A 19055-nucleotide genomic window follows, 5' to 3' on the forward strand; every position below is an offset into this window, starting at 1 on the left:
GTGCCCAGTGACAGGCACTCAGCGACTGGTATTTATCACTCTACCTGTGACAGGAGCCCAGTGACTGGTGACCAGCCAATGAAGACTTGATATAGGGGGCGCTCACCAATTAATATGTACTTTAGAGAGAGAGTGACGTATGTAAGGTGAAGTAGTTCACATTTAAAACATGCACAATGGAGAGAATGTTGGCATACCTATATACTACAGTAATGTAATGTGGATGATATTTCTTTGGATATTGTATTTTTGGAAATTTTACATGATTTAAGCACACTGCTAACTAAAATGACTGCTCCCTTGTGTTAAAAAATCAGCCTGAATTAGTCTAAAGTACACTATACATAGCAGCTATTAAAATAGGTAAAATGAATTTTGCCAGACTAGACAATACCAGCTTCTGAAAGTGCAATGAATGAATTACCAAATATATAAAATGTAAAAAAAATTATCGGCTCTTTTTTATACAATTTACCTCTTAAGTTCAGGAAGTGAAAATGACCAAGTAGAGCTAGCACTTTTTTGAAAGGTGCACATTTGAAATAAGGCCAAGCTATATACTCTATAACCCATAGTACACCCATCAATCATACACCAAAATAACGGGAATTAAAGGTTCTTTTAATTATACCTAAGATATACAAGGTCTTTTTTTAAATAGCCAGTATAACCAGTGAGGAAAGCTGGGGAAATTCTTTTTTTTTAAAATCCTAACCCATGGAAAATACGAAACTGTAGAGCGCCACGATAGGTGTCTATATCCGGGGAACTTGACTCCAAAAATTGAGACCCTCTCAACTTAATGCACATGTCCACCTGAGTCAGAAGATGACCAAGCTTTTCTTGAGCTGTAAAGATGAGATCTCGTGACTTCCTTACACCAGAAAATTCCATTTACCCATTATGGTGGGGGTCTTCCTCAGAAGAGAGGGAATAACAGCACCCTTCTTCCTGCCTCTGTAGGAACAATGAATTTTTGCTACATGTAACTCCTTTATCTGACTATAATGCAAAGAAAGGACACTTGTCCAATAAAGATGTACCGATTAATCGGCCATACTTATAATCGGGCCAATTTTTGGAACAATCGGTATAATCGGTATCGGCAGAAATCATCAGTGCCGATGTAAACAAATTCCCAAAATATAAATTTAATCATAAGTCATCTTGACAGGGCTTGAATTTTAAATCAGAACTAAATAGTGAAAATTAAGGAATAAACATCTGATTTGGGGGTTAATTGAAAGAGAGTATACTTTTAAAAGTAAATACTTTTTAACACGCTTGCTGTAAACTACTGCTGATTGTCTGCTCACAACAAATTATCAATACCATGCATACACTCATCCCAATCACAGCAGCCAACCAGCCAATGAGGCCTCGTGTGGCTATTGAACTTCCAGCATACACAATACAGGGATGGTCCTGGCTTTTAAAAAGTTGTTGCCAACAAAAAAATCGCCAGTCTCAATATTTTGTTGCCAATTTTCAAAAAATGTTGCCAGAATAAGTAGTGAATATTTTCCCAAGAATATTAATGTAACAGGCAATGAAAATTGAAAAAGATGGGATAGTTATTACTTTACTGACAACAAGCAATACAGCCATGATATTACAAAATAAATCATTACATGATTGTTTTGCACTACTTCCGTGGTCTTTGCATTGCGCTTCACCGTTAATGCATAGGTCTAACTATTGTCACCTGAAATAAATGCATTATCAAATGTAAAATATCTACTTTCCTTCAGTCTCTCTTTTTTTAATAGAAACATCAGGTATTAAGCAAACCTATATTATGTGTATTATTTTCCAAATAATAGTTTTGTAACAAACTTTATTTAGATAATGACATTTTAATACTAAAACGCTATGATCATACTTTGCAATGTGAGATAAGTGACGTATAATGCGACCGTCAATTTCACACATTCAGGAATTAAATGCCCCCCTCCCCCCTTTTTATGGCTAGCTTCGCAAAGTACATCTCTGTCAACCAGGAGTTCAGAAATTTATTTTTGCCACACTTTACATGCTTTGCTTGTTAGTGAATTGCTTCCTAAATCCCAGGAATGATCACTGAATGCTGTAGATTTTTTTTCGACAAGCAAATTATGATTTCCATTCCCATCAATGAAACTTACATGAGTCAGCTTGACCTGGCATTACTGTACCGTATATATAAGCATTGATTACCATAATTAAATTAAAAGAAGGAATGAAGAAAAATGTCACAGAGCATATGTGCCCCCAAAAAACTAATTCGGAATAAATATGTTATTTAGTAAAGAGTTTTATTTGCATGTATGAGTTAGCAATAAAAAGTAAGGTGGGATATAAAATGTGGGAAGTAGTTATCACATGTCTGGTAGCTTGAGACCACTTTTCAACTGTTAACATAAATCCGATCCCATTTTAGGCATTGTTAGTTATAACACAAATAGGGCATGGTTTACTTGTCAATCAAAATGCTAGTGCTTTCACCAACTGTAGAACAGGCGGTTTCTTGAAATAATCGGTCTCATCATTGGTATCAGCAATTTAATAATTGGCTATATGTGGTATCGGCATAATCGGCAAAAAGTGACATCGGTACAGCTTTATTGTCCAAGTCAGCACATAGTTCATGCCAAGTGTGTGGTGAATGTCCAAGTAGCTTTTTATGACCACAATGGAGAATTTCTTACCCAACAACCAGGTATTAAAGGAAGAAATAAAATAAGAACACCACTTCCCTCATGAGTGCACAAAAAAACCTTAATATTAAAAAAATGACAGCAGTAAAATATGCAAGGACTGGGGAGAAAATGTCAAATGCATAACAAAAAGGTACAGAAATTAAAGCAATTATGCCAAAGAACACTTCAAATGGTCAAAATTATCACACTCTTAGAGACACATGATAACTACATGAAGTCCAAGGAAGAAACAGACAATACCAAATAACAGAAGTAAACAAAATGTCAGACTGGAACCCATTTGTTTTTGTTCGATGACCTCAACTTACTAATTGAAGGAATGAAATCACCCAGGAATAGGGTGCTAGGGCCAGAAAAAGAGACAACAATATAAAAATAGCAGGTAATATACTACAACTACTAAATTTTCATATTCAACTAATCAAATAGATAAACAAATTCATGTATATATTAGAAAGTTATTTTATGTCAGGATGGGGAAAAAAGGAAATGAAAGACACAAATTTCATCATGTGACTAATCTATGTTAAAAGAAGCAGACAATAGAAAAAAACAGTCTTACCTCTTGCGTTTTGTCTGGTTTTGACAAACTGTCATTATCATTCTCCAGCTTACTGATCTTGGTCTGCAAAGTCTGAATGATTTCATTACATGTCCTGACCTCTGTCTGAGCAGACGACAACTGGGAGGTCAACGTGAACTTGTCATTTTGTAACCTTTTCACCTCTTCTATCAGCTTCCTTGTAGCACCACTTGTTAGCTCCAGACAAGTGGTCTTCATTTCTTCATGACTCCCTGCAAAAAGATCAAATTATGGCTAAGGGATTATACTCTTTCAGGAAAGTTACCAGGTGTACTTTCAGGAAAGTTACCAGGTGTACTGTATACATGAGACAGAGAATAACACAGACTCAAAGAAACTCTGTCAACTCAGCAGATAGAATACTGGATTCATTACCAGAAGAGTGTGGGTTCAAATCGTGTCCAGACCAGGCTGGGTCAGCTACAGCGGTGTATCTCTGGGCAAGACCCTTTATTCCAATTGCCTCTTTATGTTTTTCATGTGTTGACATGCTTTCAAATACCATTCCATCAATACATTTATCTGTACAGAATTACTGTCAGACAGTGTAACAGCAGAGTCTATACTACTGTTCAACTTGTGATTTCAAGCAAACAGTTCACACTGTTTGATTGGTGGGTGCAATATACAAGGGATGATGGTGCACTTTTAGGGCTCCCCTGAAGATCATTTTAACAAGGGACCACTATATTTCAGTCTTACATCAGTTTGAATGCTTCTACTTTGTTACTTATTAATATCTAAGAAATTGTATATTTCAGTTATGATTAATTATGACACTCAATGGCATCATAACTGATCACGTCATTTGGAGCTGCGCAGTAAGAGTTGATTTTACAAAATCAGACAACCTTAACAAAGTGTATTATATAAATTATTTATGATTAATCTTCAGAAATTTTTTTTATATAAAGACTGTCTACTTAAATATTTATTTATCCACTGTACTTTTCATATATGTTTTAATATGGAATTACTTGAATATTTGTCAAATTTTTTATAGGAAGGTTAAAAACCCATCTATAAATAAAAATTGCTACAGTCTATTATGGCTAAAATTCTTCCAGGTCCATAAGTTTGCATGATTTCTAAGCCTCCTTCCACCGTCAATAAAAGAAGCCAGTAAAATAAAAAAAAAAGAAATCTCCATCTCTGATGAAACATGTACCCAGGATGAATTATGTGAATCAAGAGGACGCCTGATGAACATTAAGCTGAAACTGGAACCTTTCAAAATTAGAAGAAGCCAGAGAAATTATGTTTAAATGCGATCATAAAGTTTTCAAAACTTCAAGGTCTATAATGAACCTAAAACTCATGACTTCATAACCAGTGTTAATTTGACACTGATAATACGTCATATCAGAACAAAATCACCAAACTTCATGTTATCTCTGTTGACATAAGTTAGGAGGCAAGTACATACTGGCTTTCATTAGGCAGGGTATAACAATAACAAAGACTTTACCATTCTGTCATTCAATCATTCACCAAATTTGCAAGTTGCTAATAATTTAAAAATACAGAATTGTCAACGTTTAATGAAGCTAAAGTACTGTGATTTATAGCAGTTGAAAGTTTACCTCCAAGAAGTTTTTGTTCAAGTTCCAGGATTTTATTTTCCTGTTCCTCTGCAAGGCTTTGGAGATTACTGATGAGGTTGTCCTTTTCTTGTATTGTGATGTCATAGTTTTTCTTTAGAATCTTCAGCTGTTGGCGCTTGTTATTTTCCTCACGTTCTAGCTTACTTTTATACTGTCGAACTTTGTCACGGTGGCTCTGAAGGAGAAACATGATTCAACTCATGTTAGATACATCATACAGTATCTAGTAGGTAGAGCTGCAATACTATGCTATTCATATCAACGACTTTGATACAAAAGTAGAATAAACCACAATTAGTGCAAAACATGGATGCCAAGAATTTATGGTTAGTACCAGGTGAATTCTAATGTCCGATGAAGCATAATATACATGTTAATAAAGAGTTAAAATGAATCTCAGATATGAGAAATTACTTTGTAGTCCCTGTGAGGTTTATTCAGTTTTTATTTGCCATTTTTTTTCCTTCAATGTGCACGACACAATACACAAGTAACATAAATCAAAATTAAGTCTTACACTTGAAAGTACAACTCTACAACATCGTGACTTTTTAAAATTTAAATAAGCAGTAATGAATTTTAGCTATACTCCAAATACAGAGCTGCCGAGGACGAAATCATATCTACCTTGACAAGAAGAAGCAACTCGTCTCTCTGTGAATTTCTTTGCTCAAGTTGCTTCTGCAGTGAGATAACTTCAACCTTGGAAATATGTCCTGTAAAAAAAACCCACCTCATATGTATGATACTTATGTACATGTATTAATATAACCAGTACTGACCCAGCTTTCAGCAACATTTGTAAAGTTGTTGCATCAAATTAGACCTGAATGAAATCAATTCAAAACTATAGCAATACAATGCATAGGTAAAAGGAGAAGATGGTTCAAGAATGGCCTGCATTAATCCTATTCCTTGATACAGTAAAACCTGTCTTGAGAGACCACTGTGTCTGATGACCCCACCCCATCCCAAATGACATCTCACATAGGACATGTCAAAATACAGTTGCTAATGAGGGGTTCACAAGATTCACTTCCTTCAGTGCAATGAGTTGAGACTGCCAGAAAATGTTGAATAAACACTGATATGTAAGTCAAAGGGACCCAGTTTAGATCTGTGACAGAAATCTGTCCTAAAATGTGCCTCCAGTGCAAGTTTGGTGGCTATTGTTACAACTTTATAGCATTAAACAAAGTCACAGAAAAGAACAAAACCCAACGAGTTTTGTAAAATTCAACAAATTATTATTTACCTAGAGTACAAAGTGAAAATTTGAAAAGAACCTACAATATTGTGAATTAAATTGCAACAATAGTCCTAAAAGTTCTATCACAAATCCAATGTATGATGTTCCAACTGAATTCTAGTTGTATTCCAAAAAATTCCAATATTAAATGTGTTGTTGTGACTGTAGTCTCACGCATACTAATGTGTCCATTGCCTGGAATGTGATGATGTGCTAGCATTCTTTTGATGTACCACAATAAAAAATTCCAAAATGTTCTTGTCTAAATTAATTATAATTCCAAACTGAAGTTTTAGTCCAAGAATATTATTGAGCACTTTGTAATTCCAGTGAATAATAATTTGAATAAATAAATCCAAACAAACTAAAATCTAAACACAACAATAAGACTGATTCTGATTCAGATGTAAAGCCAAGAATGAGTGATTTTTGAATTAAACAACATTAATAGAAAATTTCCATTATGGAATTTTCTAAGTCCAGACTCAAGACTATCTTTAACTCAAATTGAAGTAAACATGTTTACTACTATTAATGATTTGAATACTTAATATACAATAATAGAAAAATATTACCCATTTATTATGTTATTTAAAAACTAAATGTCACTGGTCAGGTACACCAATAACTTGATTAGATTATGAACAAGGTCAAGTACAAAATACAGATGTACATTAACATATAATCATTAATAAATTAAAAATATTACACTACAGGTCAAAGGTAATGGAATTGGAGCCTGACAACAATTTTAAGCAGCAGTGAATAAACTCTAGAACATAAATCACAGTAGACTAGTTTTGGTGTAACAAAAATTTATCCCACACATAGACAAAATGAAGCCTGATTTCCGTCCACTTTTCCAAGCAGAGGTAATACAATGGCAATTTAAAATGGAGGCGTCATGGCTTAATTTATAAAACAGAACAGCATTTGCTGTACACCTCCACTGATAGACAACCATAGCCCTCTAGGTATACATTAGTATGGTATGGCTGAAAGATTACTGACAAAAGGGTCTCAATGACCTTGACCTCTGGGCAAACTATATGGTCTTGAACTAAACTTATGTAGAAACAATTATTTTCTTAATGGACTTAACATGGCAGACCTCTGACCTTTAGACCCCATAATCTATTTGTATCTTTATGACCTTAAGTTCAAGCCAGCCACACAGAATGGTCAAAGAACTTACTCTAGAATAAAAGTTATTCTAAAGCATTATTATTTGAGTCCCAATGACCACAACATTTGAAATTTTTACCCCAAAATCAATAGGTATCTTCCATACCTTAATTACACAAATTTTGGTCAAGGTATACAAAAAGCAGTTTTGGTTCTTTTAATCAATGACACTGACCTTTGACTCTAAAAGCAATTGGTTTCTGTCTTACCAAACATGTAAATCATCTGCAAACACTGGTGAAGGCAAATGGTTTATAACCGAAATTACATGCAGAAACCAGTTTTCCATTTTAAGCAACCATGACCAAAAATTTGAACCTTTGACCCAGAAATCAATAGTTGTTCCTTAACATAAGTGCAAGCCATCCAAAGAGTTTAGTTCTTCTGTCTGTTTGTCTGTCTGTCTGTTAAGTCAAGTATTTATGCTACAGTGGAGTGGCATTCATATTATATCAGCACATTTCTTGTCCCCTTCCCTGCAATTAATATCAGTAAAAGTTATTCATGCTCTCAAAAGGCGATCTGTGTGCAGCTGGCAGAGAATCTCATAGGAATGGATTGCACCCATATATGGATCCAATACAAGACCAGACAGTCTATGGCACAAGTGCCAATATTGATAATAATTTATTGCAAATTTCTTGCTGGCATTTGACTGTTGTAAAGGAATCGGGCCTGGCTTAAGAATTTGATGGTGGTTTAAAAATATTTACAACACTGTACATGATGAAATATGGAACTAATGATGTAACTTAGAAGCCAAGATTCTAAAACAGAATGTTGGAAACCATGGAAAGCAATCTGGATTTAGCTATGTGTTTCTGTATGAGGCTGTTAAAACATAACTAGTGCCATATGCCATAATAATTCCATTATTCAACATAACTAGTGCCATATGCCATAATAATTCCATTATTCATACTAATAGAAATCATTTTGATTCAGTATCAAATAACAAGTGAAGTGTAATCAATGTCATCCATTCACTTTATTATTCAATTTATGAAATTGCAAGGTTGCTTGGCTGTCACAACACAATGTGATGAAGTTAGGATTAGATCTGCTAGTTTTCTCTCTCATGACAGGTCAGAATAAAATATGATCAATAAATTGGTGCACTGAGAATCATGTCTCTTAAGACAGATGGTGTCTCACAGCAGTGGTATTTCAAAATAGGTTTTACTGTACAACAAAATATATATATAGGCTTGAAATTAATGTCAAAAATAAGATTCCATACTCCCATATGCTTCCCACTTGAATCTCTATTAAGGCTTTTAATATTTAAAGAATAATTATATCTGCTTTTGCAGACAATGAACACAAAGGATATATGTCACTTGCCAGGATATCTCTATACAAATGAAACTTGCATATGAAGGGTACATATTTAGAAATGGACACCTGCTAACAAAGGACAACATCTAACCTTTATTTAAATGATACCAGTCCACATTTGTTTGTCTTTAGAATGTTTTAAATTGACAAGTTTTACTGTATGATAGAACCTTGTGTTTCAATGACAGTTTTTACTGTATGGTAGAGCCTTGTTTTTCAAGGACAGGTTTTATTGAACAGTGGAACCTTGTCCTTCAGTAACTGGTTTTACTCTATGGTAGTACCTTGCTTTTCAAGGATAGGTTCTTCTGTATGGTAGAACCTTGTTTTTCTGACTCATGTTTCAAAGACAGGTTTTATTTTATGGTAAAACCTTACTTTTCAAGGGCACTTTTTACTGTACAGTAGAACCTTGTTTTTCAAGGGACAGATTTTACTGTATGATAGAACCTTGTTCTATTTACTTGTATTAATACTTTTTGTATAGCATATGTACTGTCCATTTATTTATTATGATGGGTATAGATTTTTTCATTCTTAGAAACATTATGTTTTCATTGGTAATTTATTTTTGTGGACAATGGAACAGCTCCAATTGTTTCCACAGAATAATCACTGTCCACTGAGTCTGTAATTTCCTAGTTGGTGGCAACGAAAAACTTTGAATTTACAGCATGTACCCAAAAACTATATATTCTACATAATCCAAACTTATGCATCCAAATTACTGTTTAATTCAATGTTTCTTAATATCTTATTTGATTTTTGGTATTCATTGGTGCAAAAACACTGTGTAATGGCCAACAAATGGCACTGAGCAGGGATACACCATGGCAGCCAACCAGTTTTATCCAGTCTTGGAAAAGGAACCTGCCATATTTAGTGCTACATAATGAAAATTCAAATTCCAACAACATGGAGTAAGTTCTGCTATCACATACTGAGCTGGCAGACAAGGATGAACTGCATAAATTATGATCCGCCGGAACAATACGCGATAGAAAAACGATATCGTTTTTCAGTATGATGAGCATTATTCATAAGTAAAGTAATTTCATTCCTGCAACATACTGACACAACATCAAAGCTGAAGCTGATGCTGACCTGGCATTCACAATATAACTCTGAAACACCAACTTATATTTTATGAAATTTTGAAAATGATCATAATATGTGCCATCAGTTAAATAATAATTGAAGAAAACAAAAAAAACAAAAACAAATCATAATAACAAGAAGGTAAGGACCTGCATGTTAAAAGCCCATAATCCAAGCACTGATGTAAATTGCATGACCTTGAACCCATAATCAAAGGGGAAAGCGCACCTGTCAGATATGAATCTTCTTTACTTCATAATAATTCATCCAAAGTAGGAAAGAAAATTCATCATGGGATTTGAAAAACCAAACAAATTAAAAGACTAAACAAAATCTTAACAAAAATTTCAATGATTGTGACCTTGACCTGAAGGTCTAAGGGGTGAGTGAGCATTAAGCAGAATGAATTGTCTTAGCTTCATAATGATACAACTAGATATGAAGAAAATCAATCAATAGGTTTGGGAAATACAAGTAAATGACAGAACTTTAACCAAAACCTTAACAGAAATATTTTGTGACTGTGACCATGACCCCAAGTTTCAAGATGAAAGCATGGATGTCACAGAATGAGTTGTCTAACCTTGATAATGATTCAATCCAAGTATGGAGAAACTCCATCATGGGCTTTAGTAAATCTAAGCAAATGAAACATATCTTTAACCATAACTCCATGGTTATAATGCCAAGCAAGGATCTTGAAGCATTAATTATCATCAGTTTCTTAATGATTCATCCCAAGTATGATGAGAATGTATCAAGGGGGTTCAAATGAAAACATTTTATCCAAAACCTTGATGCAAATTTTTCTGACTGTGACATTGAGTTAAACAGGGCCAGTAAGCATGTAATACAATAAATTGTCGTAGTGTCATAATGCTTGATGGTGTGTATGTTAAAATTGACATTTATTGACAACAACAAAAAAGACGGAAAACCGCTTCTGCACATGTATTATCCAACAGATCATTCGTGGAGACCTTACACGTAAACTGAATTTAATCGTAAACAGTAAATAAATGTCAAGGAAAACCTGAAACCAAAGCCTAAACAACTCCTGATGCCACCCGTGACAAAAAAGTGTCTTCCACTTCTAACTTCCCATTAATGTCGGCTTAATAAAAATAATAATTAGAGAAATTAATACTATTAGTAATAGTAATGATAGCAAATAAATAAGAATAATAATTTTGGTTCATAACAATGTTAGAAATCTTAGCCTTTTTACACAGTAAGTACTGTGTAAGAAAATTTAAACAGCTAACAGAATTTGTCCTATGTAAAATCAATAGTGTAGTACAACTTGCATGTGACACTCAGTGGATGAAGTATGAATAAGCAATAAATGAAAAGGCTTGACTATTACTACATCTGCATGAAGCCATGTGATCTAACCCATTACTAACCTGAATCTGAGGACTCAGAGGGTGGATCTACCCGACCAAAAATGTACAACCTCCTCTCTCTCACTGATGTGTGACAATACCTACATGCACATCTTGACCCAAACCATTGTGCAGTCGAAAAGAACATATCAGCTTACTGCAATGATGAGAGTTTTGTGTAAGACTACGTAATGTGTGCACATCAGGCAAATAATCAATGATTCCTAAAGAGTTGGGCCACAGCACCACACCAAACTTCCAGACAGAAAAGAATTACCTCAAAGCAATGATGCAATTCTCGGCTGAGGCTACTGCAGGAAATCAGTAGCATAATATAATATCCATTCAATGAAACACTAACTATTGGAAATAATGGTTTTCTTTAACACTTCCATTTTCATATAGATGCTCTACAACCTGATCAACTGTAGAAAATGGGTCTGGTAATGGTTTATTTATACATGTAATTGCCCCAACGAACCCCTCCATACTTCCCATGGATTTGATTACACTAAGAAAGTATGTACCAGTAATAGCCAGCCTTTCTGGTTAAATATCTGTATTAAGTGAACTAGTGGTCTGTGGAAATTAGAGACAGGCTGCTATATTACATATCTGTATTAAGTGAACTAGTGGTCTGTGGAAATTAGAGACAGGCTGCTATATTACATATCTGTACTAAGTGAACTAGTGGTCTGTGGAAATTAGAGACAGGCTGCTATATTACATATCTGCATTAAGTGAACTAGTGCTCTGTGGAAATTAGAGACAGGCTGCTATATTACATATCTGTATTAAGTGAACTAATGGTCTGTAGAAATTAGAGACAGGCTGCTATATTACATATCTGCATTAAGTGAACTAGTGGTCTGTAGAAATTAGAAACAGGCTGCTATATTACATATCTGCATTAAGTGAACTAGTGCTCTGTGGAAATTAGAGACAGGCTGCTATATTACATATCTGTATTAAGTGAACTAATGGTCTGTAGAAATTAGAGACAGGCTGCTATATTACATATCTGCATTAAGTGAACTAGTGGTCTGTAGAAATTAGAAACAGGCTGCTATATTACATATCTGCATTAAGTGAACTAGTGGTCTGTAGAAATTAGAGACAGGTTGCTATATTGCATATCTGCATTAAGTAAACTAGTGGTCTGTGGAAATTAGAGACAGGCCGCTATTAATAAAAACTGCACTTCATATTTTACAGGATTCATGATTTCATGAAACTTGAAAACCTATTACACACTGTAAAAGTAGCCAAAGCAAAGCTTCTACTGTCATCTTGTGTACGTACCAATTTCAACCTTCATGATGTCAGGAATCCTCGAAAATAGAAGCTGAAGTTTTATATTTACAATTGTCTTTAAAAAATAATGACAAATCTCAAGAAAAAAAATACCAGATTACATTTTACAAACTGTTTACAAATTTTGTTAAATCACACAAGGGTGCATGAATACATAAGTAGTTCCTTTCTGATACTATGAATAATAATTTCTAGTTTCTGCATCACATAATGCAAATTTTATCCAATCAAAATGCTTGTTACTGACATTAAACAATCACAAAACAATTTTAAAATGTTGATGTGATTTGGATTTTTAACGTAGCTTTAACAATTTTTCAGTCATATTGCTACGATGTCTGCAATGTGGCAGTTTATAGTGATGTCTAGCACTGGGGCATCATGCCGCAGACATGTAGCATGATGTCCCACCCAGTCACATTATCCTGACATCAGGCCGACCAGTCCTAACACTAACCTCTTAATGCTAAGTGCCAAGGAAGGCAGCTGTTAGTACCATTTTTGTAAGTCTTTGGTATGACTCGGTCGGGAATTGAACCCACAATTTTAAAAACATTAGTCATGGAGATTATGACACTGAGACCACTGAATACTGTACTCTACTTCAAAATATTGCAACGTTATTATGAATACATAATACAAACATCAAATATTACTTAAACAATATAGTATACAAGGATGCCTTAAAAATTAATTCAAATTTTCCGTATTTACAAATGCAGTTTGAAAGGAAAACGATATTTTATATTACATTACTGGGAAAGTTGATTCAAATTTTCAAGTAGCATGTTTGAATCAAGCTTAACCAGATGGATACATCTACCAGCAAACAAATTGACGGTAATATATTAATTTGGTTAACCTCAATTCTGTTATCATCAGTTTTAGGTTTCTGACCAACCAATAGGTTATACTTTTAAATGTATTGAACTGCAAAATACCAGCAATTCAATATTGGATAACTCATATAAATAGATGAATTTTGGTCACAAAATGTATGCACTTATGATACAATTTTTTATTATATGTAAATTAAAAAGTTTCTATTTCAAACAGCATGCTATAACTCTTACATTGAAAACATATACAAAATATGGAAATCAAACTCATTCAATTTCTTGCTAAAATAAAACTGTATTGATTGAAATCAAACATTTCTTGGCAAAACCATGTTCCAGGTACTTAAAGTAAAGTTGGGATAATGGTCATAAAGGGACAATAACACTGTAAATGATGATATGGAATGCTGAAAAAAAACTGAGTTATTTAGGGTCTTATTGAAATAAAACTGCACGCAAAATTTGTTTTGTAGAACTTTTTATCAATTTCACATTGGCAGGCTTATGCAGCATTGTTAGAACACAACCTAGGTAAACCATCTCCCAAACTTTATATCGCGTTGATTTCACTTATTTTACTATATCTTGCTACAGATCTTCCCAAATATAAAGGCATCAGTAATATATATATAATCCCTTTCTTATACTTGAAGTCATCCAGGATTTATAAAAGTTAAGATTACAAATGAAACTTTAATTTGTGGTCAACACATGTATTGAAGGTGTTATTCTGATATTTTTTTAATTAAAATCTAAAACTACAAAATATAAATTTTAAATAATTTGTGAGTATTGGTACTGAACATATGACATATCATAAAATAATGAACAATACATGTGATAGCATAAAAATGACAATGTTCCAGGTATTTTAACATGATACTCATGGCAACTGACACACTTTATTGTACCAAAGATATCAAATTTACTTCCCAATATTTAAAAATCTCAAATGCTGATATATTTTTAGAAATAGATCTCTGCAAATAAATTAAAACATTTGGACATTCATTTTACCAGAAATGTTTTTATTGGAGCAAAATCAATATTAGAAACAAAGCCACCAAGCTGACCTGATATTGCTCACCTGGTTTGAAAATTTGCACCAACTAACAACTATATCATCAAAACCCTTCATGCTCAAAGGAACCCAACCCCATGAGATGATGCACATGTCATGTGACTGGCCATGAAAGTGATGGTTATGTTTTCATGTTTCCAAGTCTGTGTGGTTCATGTTTCAGTCTAAATAATTTTCTCACATTTTAAAAACTCCTGTAACAGACAATAGGGTCCATCATTGAAAATGTAGTGAAAAAGCACAATAAAGACTATCAAAATGAATGGGACTGGATAAATTTGAGACTGTTCCTGTTGCTCATACTACACAGATTAAGGGTAATAATCACACAATTCATAACTGAAAAATTAAGGTCCATTTTTCACAGCTCAAACACCAATGAGTATTCTTTATACAAGTGAAACCTATTAATTTATACAAAAAAATCTCAATCTATTGAAATTATATTAATTTGTTTACATCTTACAAGGCACATTCATTGTTCTGCACTTACTTTTGTTTCTAGTGAAGATAAATGCTCACTTGTAAATAACCAATATGAAAGCTTCAATCTACAGCACAATTACTTTGATAGTAAGCCACAAGATATAATTGCATACAGGACATTAGTATCTTTCATTAGAGTCTATTGAAAGACACACAACAGCCCATTTGCCATTAATTTCTACATCACGCCAAAAAGGAACTGAATGTGCAAAACTTGCACATCACTTTTGCAACCCTGACCTTTTGTCACATTTCCCCTGTACATGTATTTAGACACCCCACCCCACCCACTTTTTATCAACTTGTGGGGGAATTGTCAGTTCCAGAACAGAGCCCATTTCAAAGAATATTCTAACCTAATTTTGCACATAATTGTGGTAGGGACTTCCAATTTGTTATAATGTTGTCAGATCAAAACTTTAACAGAAATATGGCAAAACCTGGGAAATCCCAGTGTTCCAACAAATCAATAAGCCCATGCAGACAATACAGTATTCCTCTGACAGTAGTGGAGGCTCCATTTGGGATAAAAATTGTAAAACCTCCCCTTGTATGGTCTTGTGTGTGTCTGCATTACCTGCTCATCATGACATGCCAGTTGTATATTTCACTTCCTGACATGTATTTCGACTTTGGCAAGAGATGATTTAATATTTTTGATGCATTGAGTATTCCACAATACTTCGCTAGCAATAGTGTATTGCTGTGGACTCAAACTATAAATAGAGTACAATAGCTGAATGAAACATCAAGTCAAATGATTTAAATTATCTGATATTGTGCACTGCTTTTTATCCTTCTGATAAAATTAACAACACAGCCACATAAACCATGCCAGCTATCTGTTTCCTTATGACTTCCACACCTACCTATGTAACTGCTATACAATCATGTACACAAAAAATTCCATTTTAAAAAGAACTGATCAGGTAAGTTTTGATTAAATTCTGTATAATAAAAAAAAAAAAATTGGGGTGGGGTGGGGTAAATTCACCCAATACATTTATTATTAAAATAACTCCTCTAAAGTGTTCTCTAAAGTGATTAATAGTAAAAGTATTTTAAATGAAAGACAGAAAAGAAAAAAAACCTTTCAATTTGTTCCTGTAAACAAGCATATTGTACACGAGATTCATGCATGGATATGCATGATGTTTGTTTGTGCAGTTTTTCAGGCAAAGTATCCAGAAGGATGGTGCCCCCAGTTGCTATGGATACACTTGTATTTTTTTTTTGCAGTTTATTTAAGCATGCAATACTATAATGATAAATATAATAATAATAATAATAATAATAATAATAATAATAATAATAATAATAATGAGGACTTTGTATAGCGCATAATCTTTAGAAGCTCTAAGCGCTTTGCAACATTAGACAACACCTATAAGATAAAAAACATAATATTATTACAAAAACAAACAACACGAAATTAGAAAACATTAAAAACTAAAAAACATGCTGAGAATATTTCAGGTAGGAAACATTATTAGGTCTTTAAGTTTGTTCTTGCAGTCGAAATAAGTGAGTTTTGAGAGCTCTCTTGAATGTGATCACTGTGTCTTTGTGTCTAAGTTCAGTGGGCAATTCATTCCACGTTGCTGGGCCCAGGTATGCAAAAGAACGCTGTCCATATGACTTTGTTTTCATAGTGGGAATAATGAGTATACAATTGTCAGAAGAGGAGTGTAAGTATCTTGCTGGTGTGTACACATGGGTGCGGTCAGATAGGTATGTTGGACTAGTGTCCGACAGTGAAATGTAGCACAGAGAACAAATTTTGTGTTTGATTCTGGATCAAATGGATAGCCAGTGTAGGATACAGAGCAGCAGGGAGGTGTGCTCTTATCATGGTACTCTAAGTATGATCCGAGCTGCTGTGTTTTGAACTTTTTGAAGTTTCTGGAGTAGATATTGAGATGAACCAGACAGAATTGAGTTACAATAGTCCAGTCTTGAAAGTACTAATGAACACACAAGTGTTTTAGTGCAATCAACTGAAAGATATTTGCGAATTGAGCTGATGCGTCTCAGCTCAAGATATGCAGCCTTGCATATGTTCTTGACATGTTGGTGCAATGTGAGAGTACTGTCCAGAGTAACATCTAGGTTTCATACTGATTGTGTGAATTTAATGTTGGCATTGCTGATATTTATTGTTTGAGGTAAAGGATGTGAATGAGAAAGTCTTTGTGTTGTGATCAGAATGGCCTCAGTTTTATTATCATTCATCTGCACCTTATTACAAGTTATCTATGATTTCACATCAGAAATGAACCTCTCTACACCTTGGATGGTAGCATCAACTTCAGTTGGGTGGCTAGATTTGTATATTTGGGTGTCATCAGCGTACAGTTGGTGGGACACTGGATGATGATCTATGACACTTGAGGGCGACTGGGTGTACAGAATGAAGAGAACAGGTCCAAGAACAGACCCCTGTGGAACACCACAACATAGATCAACTGGGCTGGAGTGTATTCCATTTCCTGATACAATTTGTGTCCTGTTGACCAAGTAGGACTTGAACCACAGTAAAGCTGCATCATGAATGCCAAATACATGCTGGAGACGGTGAAGTAATATATCATGGTCTATTGTGTCAAATGCTGCAGACAAATCAAGGAGGGTGAGGACTGTAATCTTTCCGCTATCCAAAGCAGAGAGAATGTCATTAACTACTTTTAGAAGAGTAGTTTCAGTACTGTGGCAAGGGCGATATGCAGATTGTACATTGCTAAATAGACTGTTTGAATTTAGATGAGATACAAGCTGGGATAGAACAACCTTTTCTAAGATTTTTTAAATGAATGGGAGATTAGAAACTGGGCAGTAGTTCTTTAAATCATTATGGTCTAGTGTTGGTTTTTTCAGCAGAGGCTTTACAATGGCAGTTTTGAAAAATGATGGGAATTCCCCAGATGAGAGAGAGGTATTAATAACATAAGTTAGTGAAGGCAATACTGGATCTAAGCAAACACAATGACTGTAATACGTATTGTGGTACAACATAGAGATGGCAACCTCGATGTTGATCTGATCTTATAAAGAAAATATTTTGATATTGTTTATATTTGTTAGAAATGACCACCACTCACTGTTGTCCAAGACCATTACCATGAGTACCCCTATAAAAACACCTCATCCCCATAAGACTAATTGGCTGTTCACACTGACTTCTTTATTTAAAACAACACACTCTGAATGATGATTATATTTGTTTCCAAGTCCTACTGCAAACAACATAGACCCTGAACTGCTTTATTGCAATATGCCAGCATATCACTGTTAATGTTGTGTGTTCTGCTAATTACTCCTAATAACTGTATTAGCATTTTATTATTCTAATTCTATCTTTCTTAGATAGAGGATCTCAAATGAGAAATAATTAAATATGATGCATAAAAAATGTGTTTCTAGTCAGCCGACCATGCCTGTTTCTCACTGCTGATCCTAGCACTTTTTTTCCCCAACTGGTAGAAGAAAACTTTTTTTAAAAAAAACAAACATTAAATACTGTATGCATAATGTATAAAAAATAGAAAAACTGGCCTTCCCTATTTTTAAATCAGTTTAATAGGAAACACACAGGTTTCTTTTTGCCTAACATTTACAAATTTGCTGAATAATTTCCAGTTTTTGCAAGGCTTGCAAAAGCTGGAAATTATTCAGCGAGTTTCATAACTTTACTATTAAATCATTACACATTTGAGATTCTGTTTATCAGATACACTTTATTTCAATGGAAATAGTTTAGACAGAAACAAGAAGAAATAGTTTCACTTATTCTGGCTCAGATGCTGCACCTTTCAATAGTCATACTTATAACAAAATAGTTCCAGATGCAAGTTGAATTAATAATGCATAGTTCTATAACCATTAACAATTAAAAGCAGGTTTTATTATAATACAAATTATAATTCAAGAAGTAACTGTCCTATCAAATAAATATAACAATTGACACAGATTTCATTTTTCAACTTTGGCTCTCTGATGGAAATTCCTATGTGATGTTGCAAGGTTCACTTGGGTTAGACGAGCCATATACATTGATTTCAGTGACAAGTTTACAAGTTTTCCACCAAAGTGTGTCAATTCCACTGCTATGGATTCTGTATTGTATATGGTTGAAAAAGTAGCATTCCAGTTGTTGGATATTCATGTGAAGGGATGATGACTGGATGCAGAAATTGT

The 19055-nt window shown here is 34.0% G+C and overlaps 1 protein-coding gene across 1 annotated transcript in view; it reads right to left on the reverse strand.

The window, feature by feature from the left end:
- Nucleotides 1-19055, reverse strand: part of LOC149780760 (uncharacterized) — an 86441-nt gene that overhangs the window by 55275 nt on the left and 12111 nt on the right. The window contains exons 4-6 of the mRNA XM_089936228.1: nt 5514-5602; nt 4866-5061; nt 3262-3494 (exon numbers count right to left, since the gene is read on the reverse strand). Of these exons, the coding sequence (XP_089792354.1) occupies nt 3262-3494; nt 4866-5061; nt 5514-5602 (518 nt within the window). The remainder of the gene's footprint in view (nt 1-3261; nt 3495-4865; nt 5062-5513; nt 5603-19055) is intronic.

Source organism: Sinohyriopsis cumingii, chromosome 16 (genome assembly GCF_028554795.1).
Source record: "Sinohyriopsis cumingii isolate HCF-2022 chromosome 16, ASM2855479v2, whole genome shotgun sequence".
Taxonomy (NCBI): domain Eukaryota; kingdom Metazoa; phylum Mollusca; class Bivalvia; order Unionida; family Unionidae; genus Sinohyriopsis; species Sinohyriopsis cumingii.